Raw genomic sequence first — 13,617 nt, forward strand, 5'->3', positions numbered from 1 at the left:
GGCGTGAACGCAGACCCTACAATTTTATTATACCATCTCTATTTAAGTTAAAACATACACATCAAGTATTCTTATGTACATCTATATCAAAAACACTTGTAAACGTTTTTTTTTTATTTTTAATTTTTTATTTCCATACTTTGTGGACCAGGAGCATACGCAGACCCCACAATTTTAATGAACCACCGTTATGCCAGATCAAACATACCCATTCCTGTGTCTCGATACATCTTCTATCATTATATGTAATCAGTTTTTTAAAATAGTCTTCCATATAGGAGCCTATTCGTGACCACACACACACACACACACACATTCAGCTTTATATATATATATATATATATATATATATATATATATATATATGTAGGCTTATATGTAATATGCTGGGTTCGTGTAATTCAGTAAATTTTCATATACCAATGGATTTTAAGCCAAAAATGGTTGACTTAAGGATTATGCTACAAAATTATCACATTTCATAATTGAGCATTAATATACTGTGTGTGCAAAACCAAGACTTCAAGACAAGGTGTTGATGGCAACGAAAAGTGTATTTCATTTTATGTTACAATTGTTTCAATGTCCAGTTCGACAGTTTCGAGCATTATATCGTTTGAAAATTTTCAAACACCAGTATTTCCTCAGACTTTATGAATAAACATACTTTTGGCAATGTAGCATTTTTTGAATAGAAAGAAAAAGAGGGGAGGCGATCCCTAACGGGAAAAACATGCGAGAAACATTTACCTTCGTTGTGGTTACGGAAAAGCCCATTATATATTACAGAGGATTCACCATTTGAGGATAAGGGTTAATGAGTGTACGCAACGGTTGTCAATGGGAAAATATCGTCGTAATGTACATACTTGTGTGTGTGTATATATATATATATGTCAAAACATCGTTAATTCATTACTCTCACAGCAGCAGCCGTATAGCACAATGGTAAGAACCTTGACTGTCATTTGAGCGGTCGGGTTTCCATCCTGGCTTGTGGCAGTTGCCTTCTAGCCGCACTGATGAGCTATGAAACAACGAAACGGTACTGTATATGGATGACTACACACACACACACACACACACACACACACACATATATATATATATATATATATATATATATATATATATATATATATATATATATATATATATACAAGAAACTATTGATGATAGTTCAAAGTTAAATAAAATTGATTTTGTCATACAATCAATCAGTAAAACATGTGAAATATAAGAAAAACACTTTTGACCATGATATTTCGAAACTTTCTACTTCTCATCAGAAGAGGGAAAAAAAGCAATATTATAAATAGAAACAAACCTAGCATAAAAAGATTAACTTACATAAAAAAAATAAAAGCGCACATACTTATTTCATTTATTTGGATTGAAGTTAAAAATATACAAACATAGAATAGCATAGAAAAAAACAAACTACAACAGAGAAAAATAAAATAAAGATACAATAAATATATTACAACGTAAAAAAAATTAAATTAATAAATAAAAAAAGAGTTTTAGTAAGGTCTGTAATTAATGATCAAATAATTTTTTTAATTTTGAACTTTTATCAATTATTTCTTATATTCTTATATATTATTTACTCCACATATCTATGTAGAGTTTTCTATATCTTATTAATTATTGTATAAATATTATTTCTTATTTTTATCGTCATCACTTTATTTATTTGTTATTCATTATATATATATGTGTGTGTGTGTGTGTGTGTGTGTGTGTGTGTGTGTGTGTGTGTGTGTGTGTGTGTGTGTGTGTGTGTGTGTGTTTTAATTCGCGCCTGTTCCTGGGAAAAATCGATGGAACATACAAAGCTCTGAAATATGACATGGAATCATAAAGATGGCGAACGATAATCGATGAAGAAAAAGAGACGACATCTTTGGGTGTGGACGGAATTTCTGATCGCAGTGATTTTGTCTGAGTGCTTCATTAATAATTGAGAATTGACCGCGAATAGTGTTAGTCTTACATAAACAGAAGCGGGTAGAGACAGGACGAGATCATATCGAGTTATTTCCCATGTTTTCAAACATGGCATCCAGGATCGTCACTTGGTAAATCATTGTCCACGTTCAGTGGTTTCGTTTCCGTGTAATTTTTTTACTTTTAGGTAAGTGGGGGTGATTGGGAAAGAAAGGAAAAGGATTCAGCATTTGAGGGTTGAGGAGAAAGACTATGAAAGTCGAAAGAGGAGGAGGGGGAGATGTCTAGACTACTACTAACGAAAATGCAAATGCAACTAGAAAGAACTAATTTTCAAAAAAAAAACAATTACAGAAAGAAAGAAGGGAGGAAATGAAGTAAAACAATTGGGAAATATGAAGCGAAACAAAAACAAAAAGAACAAATGAAAAAGAAAGAAAGCAATTTGAAACTGGCCCATACTTTACTATCGCTGTTACATTCTCTAACTTAATGTTGTTTGCCGTCTCCGCTATTGTTGTATATCCTATCGCTCTCGTTTTTGAAAATCTCTCTCTTTCTCTGTTTGTCTGTCTGTTTGTATCTCTCTCTCTCTCTCTCTCTCTCTCTCTCTCTCTCTCTCTCTCTTTCTCTCTTTCTCTTTCTCTCTATATATATATGTGTGTTTGTGTGTGTGTGTGTGTGCGTGCGTGTGTGTGTACAACCTCAAGTTGAAATATACCATCTATAATCAAGTAAATAAACAATTTTTTAAAATATTGAATTATTATTATTATTATTTATTTATTTATTTGCTAGCAGTTCCGCCCGGCTTTTCTCTGGCCCTATGTACTGTTCATAACTTTATATGCATATGTATATATATATTAAAAGTTTGACTCCTGTCCAGGTAAACTACATCTAAAATTTCAAGTGTTTAGACAGAAAATTGGCGGAGGAGTTTTGTAGAGTCTGCACAGGTCAACTCTTTCAACTTTGACCTGTTGCCAGCCATATTTTCGCCCCAAAACTGATTTAAACGCTTGTTGAATACCCTTTATGTAAAATTTAAAATGTTTAGACCTAAAGTTGGCTGAATAGTTTGCTAGAGACTGCAAAGGTCAAATCTTTTGAACTTTGACCCCATTGTAGCAAAATTTTCGGTCAAAATCCGATTAAAAAGCTTGCCCTATGTGTGAATACACTTTATGTAAAATTTAAAATGTTTAAACAAAAAATTGGTGAGTAATTTGGTAGAGAGCGCAGACGTCAAATTTTTTAAACTTTAACCCGAATTTTGATCCCTTAACATTTATTGTTTATGACTTAAATCAAATGAAAAAGTGTAATCCATGTCCAAGTAACCTACATCTAAAATTCCAAGTGTTTAGACCCAAAAGTCAAATCGTTGAACTTTGACCCCTTGACAGCCAAATTTCTCGCCGAAAACGTATTAAAAAGGTTTTCCCAAAATCTCAATATCCCTTATGTCAAATCTCGAATCTGTAGACTGAAAATTGATAGAGTACTTTGGTAAGGAAATTTACGCACACAGACACATACACAGACAGACAGTTTCATTTTTATAGATATGTAGATTTATTTATCTCTTTACAACGACTGAATAATCCGTGCATTGATAAGCCTTCAAACACACTTTTTACCCGATAAACAATGCTTCAAGCAAACCACGACATGCTTCTCATATATATATATATATATATATATATATATATATATATATATATATATATATATATATATATATATATAGCACTCTGTTCGATTTCTTTCTACCAAACAATTTCAAAGAATATACATTGAAGTAAACAAAAGAGAGTATCACCATAATTTCTGATTCTATTTAATCTATTCAGTAAATGTTTGTTTTGGCTGAGATAAGTTCCTCTGAATTCAAAAGTTAAAAACGGCAAGAACTTTCTTGTCAACCTGATAAAAAGGTTCAAATCGAAATTTCGATGTTTTCGATTGGGGCAAAAAAAGAAGATCGAGGAGTACAGCTGCGGAAACGTGAAATGAACAACGAAGAGCAGCACAACAGTTCAAGTAAAACTGACCTTTCATCTCAATTCTCGTGTTGATGCAGCTCATTATCACGCGAGACGTTTATTGCGCGTGATTTGAATCGTTTTCCTATCCCTCTTTCTAAATTCTCGATAATTTCAGAATATGAAGCAGGACCGCTTTCATCCAATGCCATTCGACCTGACAGCCTTTCCCGGGTGCCTTATTTATATAGAGTTTTTCTCCGACTACCATTAGCCAACAAGAAAAAAATAAATAAAAAGTACTACAACCTGAACCAACCAAAGAGCAACATGCTAAGCTTAATAATTAACTTGCTATCAAGCGATATATCAGCTGTGTTTTACGGTAATATTGGCTCAACTAACAAAAACTCACGAACACATATCCAGCAACCCAGACAAGTCGTTGCTTTCCGTTCTTTTCAATTTATCTCGGATTCTTCATCCTCCCTGTGTGTATGAACTGCTTGTGAGGCAAACACTGATATTTCTTCTCCAATTAAGGCAGGCATCAGTATACCCTCGAGTTGATTAAAATGTGTAAACAACAGATTCGGGATAAGAATCACAAATGGTATCTCCCTCCATTCTCGGAACAACATTTTGAAATGAATCCACCTGACCTACGATACACGATTTTTGTTTTCTTCCTTTCGCCATTTTACTCTGCTTTTAAACGTTGATTATAATTTTTTACACAGTTCTCTTCAAACATGATTAAACAGTCGTTCATCGTCGACATGTTTGTGGATTGTGTCCGTTTCTTTTTCATCGTTGGGTTTCTTTTCGTTTCTATTTCCTATTCAATTTAACTCGTTTTCATCGTCGACATGTTTGTGGATTGTGTTCGTTTCTTTTTCATCGTTGGGTTTCTTTTCGTTTCTATTTTCTATTCAATTTAACTCGTTTTCATCGTCGACATGTTTGTGGATTGTGTCCATTTCTTTTTCATCGTTGGGTTTCTTTTCGTCTCTATTTCCTATTCAATTTAACTCGTTTTCATCGTCGACATGTTTGTGGATTGTGTCCATTTCTTTTTCATCGTTGGGTTTCTTTTCGTCTCTATTTCCTATTCAATTTAACTCGTTTTCATCGTCGACATGTTTGTGGATTGTGTCCATTTCTTTTTCATCGTTGGGTTTCTTTTCGTCTCTATTTCCTATTCAATTTAACTCGTTTTCATCGTCGACATGTTTGTGGATTGTGTTCGTTTCTTTTTCATCGTTGGGTTTCTTTTCGTCTCTATTTCCTATTCAATTTAACTCGTTTTCATCGTCGACATGTTTGTGGATTGTGTCCATTTCTTTTTCATCGTTGGGTTTCTTTTCGTCTCTATTTCCTATTCAATTTAACTCGTTTTCATCGTCGACATGTTTGTGGATTGTGTCCGTTTCTTTTTCATCGTTGGGTTTCTTTTCGTCTCTATTTCCTATTCAATTTAACTCGTTTTCGTGCCTATAGAACGTTTTGTTTAACCACTATTAGAAAACGCGATTTTCTTATCTTTTAATTAGGTTTTTTGCCTTCCTTTATTTTATTTTATTTTATTTGTTTATTCTTTTTCTTTTCCTTTCTTTCTCTTCCTTTCTTTCTCTCTTTTTTTTTGTTTTGTTTTTTCTTTTCTTTTTTCTGGTGCTGCAAGAGCAGGCTATCTAAAGATCTCGACAAAAACAAAACAAAACAAAAAATACACCAAACATGAAATGTTTGCATTTGCAACAATTTAATTAAAAACAAAATTTTTTCTATATTTATGAAATTTCATAATTGTCAGAAAAAATATTTTTTAAATAAACCAATCACTTTTTGAAATGAATTTATTTAATTGTACGGTTTTAGTCGGCAGGTTAATAGAATTCGAATTTAATAGCACAATTTATTTTAAAAAGGATGAAGTTGATTTTTTTTATCTTAACGACATCAGCTTAACTCCCAAAGACTATCTTAACCGATTTGTAGATCTCATTTTGTTTTTAATGTATGTGAAACGTGATAGATATAACGTTCTTTTTTTTTCTCCTTAAACAATGGAAAAAAAACGAGACAACAACAAAGGCATACCTTTAAAATCCAATACAAATTTTATTGATCCTTGGTTGCAAAAGAGTATGCCCATTTTTTGGCCTCTGAAAGCAGAGCTGGTATCAACCTCGCAAGGGGTTAGTTTTTTTTATTTTCAACAGGAATTGGAAGCAGGTTCATTCTGTCTTCAAAGATAGATGTTCGCGGCCATAGAATGGTCAACAAGATGCCTTATGATGTAAAGGATCCAATATTCGCACTTTCAGCATAGTGCACAAGTCTATGATCATGTTAATTCGGTAATTATACTAAATAATTCAAGTCTATACCGACTCTTAGTAATGAGCCTAATTATTTAGGTATAAGATAAACTGTCTTAAAGAGATGAAAGTTGGGGCCACCATGCCTCCCGCAGGGGTCGAGTTTTAGAGCCCTTCTTTAGAGTTCTGCTGCTTGCTTTGAAGACAACACACACAAAATACAAAAAGCCCGCACAAGTGCAACGCTTCGCAGAGAATAAAATCGGGCACTCTTATTGGCCCCAAAACAATACAATGAGAGGCCTGATGTAATTGTCAAATTTATGACATGGGTTCATGTAGCGTCCCTTTCATCTTTTTCTTTTACTTCTATTGCAGTCTCCATGTGGTTGGTTCATGTTTGTAGTTTATGTCGGTTAATTGATGTATTCGAGCGTTTCCCTTAAGATTTCCCTTAAGATTTTATCATTACTGTCACTTGTAGAGTGACAATCTTCCATTTGATACGAATTTCTCCTAGTCTTTGTTGTAGGTTTTTCAGGGCTGTTCCTAATGTTTCTATCATTACTGGTATCATATTGGCTTTCTTCGAGTTGTTGCTATTAGTGTCATCAACATTTTCATTATTATCATAATAATAATTATTATTATCATTTTTATTATCATTATTAATATTGTTGTCCTATTATCATTATCATTAATATTATCATTATCATTATAATAATTATCATTATTATTATCATTATAATTATTCTCATCATTATCATGTTTATTATTATCCTATTATCATTATCATAATTATCATTATATTTATAGTTATTATTATCAGCAGTACTATTATCATTATTACTATCATTATCCTATTATCATTATCATTGTTATTATCATTGTTATTATGACAATGGTTATCATTATCATTAATATGATTAATATCATTATCATTAATATGATTCTGATAATTATTATTATTGTTATTATTATTATTATTATCATTATCATTATTATTATTATTATTATTATTATTATCATTATTATTATTATTATTATTATTATTATTGTTATTATTATTATTATTATCATTATCATTATCATTATTATTATTATTATTATTATTATTATTATTATTATTATAGCAGTAAATTATACACACCGATGTAGAATGCAGTTTGTTTATTGATCTATTTTGTTTTTGTTGTCATTTCTTTTCTATCCTTTCCCTCCTATCTGCTTATTTCTTTCCTTACTTCTTTTTACACGCTTCATCTGAATAACAATTCGTCCCGTTTCGTTTGTTCATTTTCCCCTTCTTTCAAGCGATAAAAATCCTTGTCTCTTATATGATTTTCTCCTTGCAAATTTCGGGCAAAAACGTTCGCAGTTGGGTCGACAAAAGAAGCGAGAAAGAAAACCGGAAAAACAAAAAATATGCCAAATACAAAATGGCGGATAACATAGCAAAAAAAAAAAAATGAAGGCTTGAACGAACGAATGAAATGATTATTACAAAAAAATAAATAAATAAAAAAGAAAAGGCAGTACAGAATTATAAGTAGAGAAGAAAAATAAGAGGATAATGAAATTGAGGTTTTCGTGCGTGACTTCATGTATATTTGCAATGGATATAACAATGTATGACTTTCCAGGAATAAGATATGCTTTTTTGTTTTTTATTTATTTATTTATTTATTTATTTATTTATTTATTATTATTTATTTATTTTATTTATTTTTATTTTTTGGATCGGCAGTTTAAATTCATGGAACGTTGGCGCTTAAAAGAAAAGAAAAATCATACGGTTATCAAAGAACGGGCACAGAAATAAGTTTCTAGAAAAAAAAATCACACGCACATACACGCGTGCATAGGAACGAAACACATAAAGATGTTTGTTTAATCACAAGGTATCGGTCGCTCTATTTGCATATTCTTACGTATAAGCATGTTTCTACATGGCTTTTATTACGAGATAAAATAACAAATAAATGCCACTGGTTGGAAAAATGATGTAGCCAAGCAAAAAGAGTAACAGAATTGTTGTACTGAATATATTTTCGAATGATTGTTGAGTTTTACGTAATATCCACATATTTCAAGTGCTTTAATCTCACGTATATATATATATATATATATATATATATATATATATATATATATATATATATAATACGAAAACTATGTCGTTCTTGGTTGTTAGCTTGTTTGCTTGTTTGCTTGCGCAATATCCTCCTCCTACTACATCTACTATGCCTCTTCTTGCTACTACTATTACTTCTCCTCTTTACAACTACTACTACGACTCCTCTTCCTCCTATTGATACTACTACTACTACTACTACTACTACTGCTACTACTACTACTACTACTACTACTATGCCTCCTCTTCCTTATCCTACTATTACTACTACTGGTTGACATGTATTTCCCTACTACTACTCTAAACAGAATGACTCATAGGAATCTATCTATATTTTTTTTTTCATTTTAATATACTTTCATAGAAATGTTTCTGTTATGTCACAAAAAACCCTATTTTCTTTACGTCACAAGTGTCATGTTCATACATTAATTCTATAGTTTATGGGATGTTTTGCAACTATTCTATATTACAACTATACTGTCGCAATTTTCTCACAAATAAATCAACTTTGACCTGTTGACAACGTATTTTTTTACTGTGTACGTTTTCAGCGGCCTAATTTTTTTTGCGTTTTAAATTATCAAAATAAACAATTGTTAATACTTTCTGCATTTTTTCTTATATCGTTCATTTCTGTATTACGTTTACGTTATTTTAACGCAATTTTCTTACAAATAAATCTACTATTTTACAATGTATTGCTTTACTGTGTACGTTTTCAGCGACCGAATATTTTTTTCCACATTTAAATTAATAGATATTTAAAAATTTGAATTTAAGTAAGTATTATGGTATCTGTTCAGTGCACATTTACCTATAAGTATGGCAAACCACTTATAATTAAATGGCTGTAAGTTTTTTGTTCAAGATTAAACACAATTATAAACAGAACGACTCATAGAAATATATCTATATTCTTTTTTTCATTTTAATATACTTTCATAGAAATGTTTCTGCTATGTCACAAAAAACTATTTTCTTTACGTCACAAGTGTCACGCTCATACATGAATTTCATAGCTAATATAACATACTGACCCAGCGGGTCACGGGTAGTCTAGTATATATATGATCAAGGAATGATTATATATATATATATATATATATATATATATATATATATATATAATTTAAAGGAGGTTAGAACAATAGTCTAAAGAGCTGAGTGTATTTTAATGTAACAGTGAAATTACTAGTTTAATTAAAATACAGGAAATAGAAAGTGCTCGTTGTAATTTAGATATGTAATAAGCTCGATAGTTAAATGTCCTAGAGCTAATTCAATATTAAGTAATGTGATTGATGATTTAAAATTTAAAAATCAAATTATGATTAAATTAAAAATCCGTTTCATAAGAAGGAACAATAACAAAATCAATTATCTGTAAGATCGTTTCGGAAAACAATGCTTTTTATTGTGGTATACATCAAGTTATGTACAATAATTACATATAGATTTTAATAAGCAAGTTCTCCTCGTCAGCAAATTTTGAAGGGTTTTTATTGAATTTAAAAGACACCATAAATAAACCTAGCATTAAAAGTATCAAAAATACGCTAACGGAAAAAATTTACTGCACGAGCGTCCCCCCCCCTTTTTAAAATTCATCATTCAATAAGATAAAAAGCTATAGCAAACATCTAAATGAGTATTTTAACCATAGTTCCTGATTTCAAAAAGCGAAAAATTAAAAGGTAAATATCTCTATATATTTTTAAAGCAAATTTATTATGTAAATTCAAATCTATATTTTTCTCTACTTATTTCTATCTCTAACCCATATTAATTTTCTTATAAATTTTAAATCCAGACCTTTTATTTCAATTTTTTCAGATTCATCTGCCTTGCTTTTAATGCTAGGTTTATTTATGGTGTCTTTTAAATTCAATAAAAACCCTTCAAAATTTGCTGACGAGGAGAACTTGCTTATTAAAAAACTATATGTAATTATTGTACATAACTTGATGCATACCACAATAAAAAGCATTGTTTTCCAAAACGATCATACAGATAATTGATTTTGTTATTGTTCCTTCTTATGAAACGGATTTTTAATTTAATTATAATTTGATTTTTAAATTTTAAATTATCAATCACATTACTTAATATATATATATATATATATATATATATATATATATATATATATATATATACTAGCAAAAGTACACGTCGTTGACTCGGTTCAAAAATAGCCTACAGAAAATGGACTCTGATTTATGAAAGTATGATAGATTATGAAAAGGAAGGGTTGTAAAGAGATAGCTTCGAATTTGGAGGTATCAAAACCAAAGAAAAATATGATCAAAGTAAAAAGAGATAAACCCCATAATTTATTATACCATATCTGTTTACACTGAAACACTTATCACAATATTCTGTGGATCTATATTAAAAAACCTTGTTAAACTTTGTGATATATTTCCATTCTGTGGAGGTCAGGCGCGAACGAACACCCCATAATTTTATTATACCATATTTCTTCAAACTGAAACATAATTATCAAAGTATACTTACGCAGATAGATATAAAAATTCTTTATTAAAGTTTGTGCCTATTTCCATTCTATGGAGGTCAGGCGCGAATGCAGACCCCACAATTTTATGTATAATTCTTATTTAAGTTAAAACATACTTATCAAAGTATTCTTATGTACATCTATATCAAAAACACCTGTAAACGTTTTTTTTTTATGTTTAATTTTATTATTTCCATACTTTGGGGACCAGGCGCGAATGCAGACCCCACAATTTTAATGAACCAGTGTTCTGGCAGATCAAACATACACATTCCTCTGTCTCGATACATCATCTAGCATTATATGTAATCAGTTTTTTAAAATAGTCAACCATATAGGAGCCTATTCGTGACCACACACACACACACACACACACACACACATTCAGCTTTATATTATAATATATATATATATATATATATATATATATATGCGTGTGTGTGTTTTGTGTGTGAAAATCCTGCTCGCTGACTAGATTTTTTATATTTCCTAACAAAGTAAACGTGACCATTATAAGTTTTCGAATATGCAAATTATACTAAATTTGACTCAACTGATTTTGGGTAGTTTTGTTTTCATGGCCGTAGTAATGAAACCTAATCATATACAATTGATGTGTGCGCTGCTAGTGAAAGTGAAAATAGAAAAAGACAATCGAAAGTGAAAGTAAAGTTTCCTTACCCGCATATGTTTGTTCAGGCTCGAGGATTGGCTGAAGGATTTACTGCACACAATACATTTATGAGGTCGATGCTTCTCGTGCACGTGAAGTATGTGAATGCGTAAACGGTCTCTTTTTTCAAATGACCTGTAAGTTGTAAGGGAAAAAAAAACATAAGATAATTAAAATAATAGAGCAATGGTCAATCCGATAGTTTATTCTTTTGAGGTTTAACAAGCAATTGATTTAATGCGATACACTATTTTTTCATATTTCGGAAGTGACTTCTTTATCATATTACCGCAAACGATAAATGTTTTTTTTAAATACTTTCCCCATTGATAAAATTATACACGTAGTAGTATGTTTATTTATCTTTTCTGCAAGAGGAGAGAGGTTAAAAACGCCGAGGCACAAGGTGAAATTCCGCCTGTACTACAAAACCTGCTTAAGCGGCTCCGTCAGTATTCTTTGGTGGGGGCGCTTTAGACTATTTGTAATAAACTTTGAGAAAGTAGAAAGTGGATCTTGGGTTTACTTTCAAAAGTTGCGTTACTCTCGTTTCCCTTTTTTTCCTTCAGTACTCATACTCCATGTTTCTGAAAAGAGAAAGTTGCTGTTTTCTGGGACGGAATCTATCTAACACTTGTTGGACAGTTATTTACTTTGAAGTGATAAGTTTCTTTTAACTCTTTGCATCAAATGCGTTTCATACTCTCTTTTCTACTTATGAAATCTAACTTTCATGTATGGAAGACATTAATACGAGATGCCTTCAATAGGCTTCCAGATCTTTAAACTTGTCGTTGACTCTTGACAATTCAGTATGTTATTGCTACATGAGACGACTGACCAATTTTCAGGTTCAAATAAACAGCTACAGCAGGAATTGGAGTACACGTCACTAAAGCCTGATTGCCACAGCTGGTGAATTTCACAAACGCAACCTGGACTTTAGGACACTTTAGAAGAACGATATGCAATAAAATTCTGTTTTAAACTTGGGAAAATGCCACAGAAAGATGTGGACTGCTTCAGACTGCTTTTGAATCAGCTCGCATGAATCGAGCATCAGTTTTTGAATGGTATAAGAGATTACAGGAAGTCAGGGAGTTTGTGAGGGATGGTAAGAGGTGTGAGACGATAAAGAAGTCAGAACGCCAGAGTTGATTGGCCAAATAAAGAATTTGATGGATAACGACCGTCGTGTGTCTATAGAGACAATAAGTACGCAGTTTGATGTCAATGTGGGAACTGTACACACAATTATTCACGAGGAACTAAAGATGCAGAAGATTTATGCAAATGAACCAGTCCACAACTCCACGTTTGTCAGAAACTATTTAACAAAAATGAGCATCAAAGCAGTTCCTCACCCTTTCTATAGTCCAGACCTTGCTCCCTGTGACTTTTAGTCATTCCTAATCTCCATGAAAATCTTAGAGGCTGTCGTTATCAGACAATTGAGGAGATGAAAAAGGCTGTGACAGGGGTCATTGACACACTCACACAAGGGGACGTGTGATTTTTTGGAAAAAATTTTACCATACGTTAATTAACATTAATTAAAACTTGATTTGCTTAAAGTATGTTGTATTTCATACCAGGAGCTTATGCCAAGATTTCATTAAGTACGCAACCTCTACATTCTTTACAACTCTCGGACTTCCTCTATTAAGGCAAAAGGAAATACGTAAAGAGGACGAAAGATAAGCATTTAACTGCATCAGAGAGGTTAAAGTAATCCGAGGGATTGATGACACTCAATAACACACACACACACACACACACACACACACACACAAACACACACATAATATATATATATATATATATATATATATATATATATATATATATATATATATAATTCTTAAGGACTGATGACATGTCGAACCTCTGACAACATTTCAGAAAGTGACCAGATTGGCATCATCCCCTAAAGAAAGCAAATTGGCATCATCACATAAAGATACCACATTGACATCATCACATAAAGAAACCACATTGACATCATTACATAAAGAGACCACATTGACATC

At 31.5% G+C, this 13,617-nt stretch overlaps 1 protein-coding gene across 1 annotated transcript in view; it reads right to left on the reverse strand.

The window, feature by feature from the left end:
- The window catches only part of LOC145293927 (PR domain zinc finger protein 14-like), a 334,529-nt gene that overhangs the window by 26,916 nt on the left and 293,996 nt on the right, over nucleotides 1–13,617 (reverse strand). Inside the window, exon 7 of the mRNA XM_080140752.1 lies at nucleotides 11,596–11,722. Within this exon, the coding sequence (XP_079996878.1) occupies nucleotides 11,596–11,722 (127 nt within the window). The remainder of the gene's footprint in view (nucleotides 1–11,595; nucleotides 11,723–13,617) is intronic.

This window comes from Euprymna scolopes, chromosome 15, assembly GCF_053919585.1.
Source record: "Euprymna scolopes isolate OS-2025 chromosome 15, ASM5391958v1, whole genome shotgun sequence".
Lineage (NCBI taxonomy): Eukaryota > Metazoa > Mollusca > Cephalopoda > Sepiida > Sepiolidae > Euprymna > Euprymna scolopes.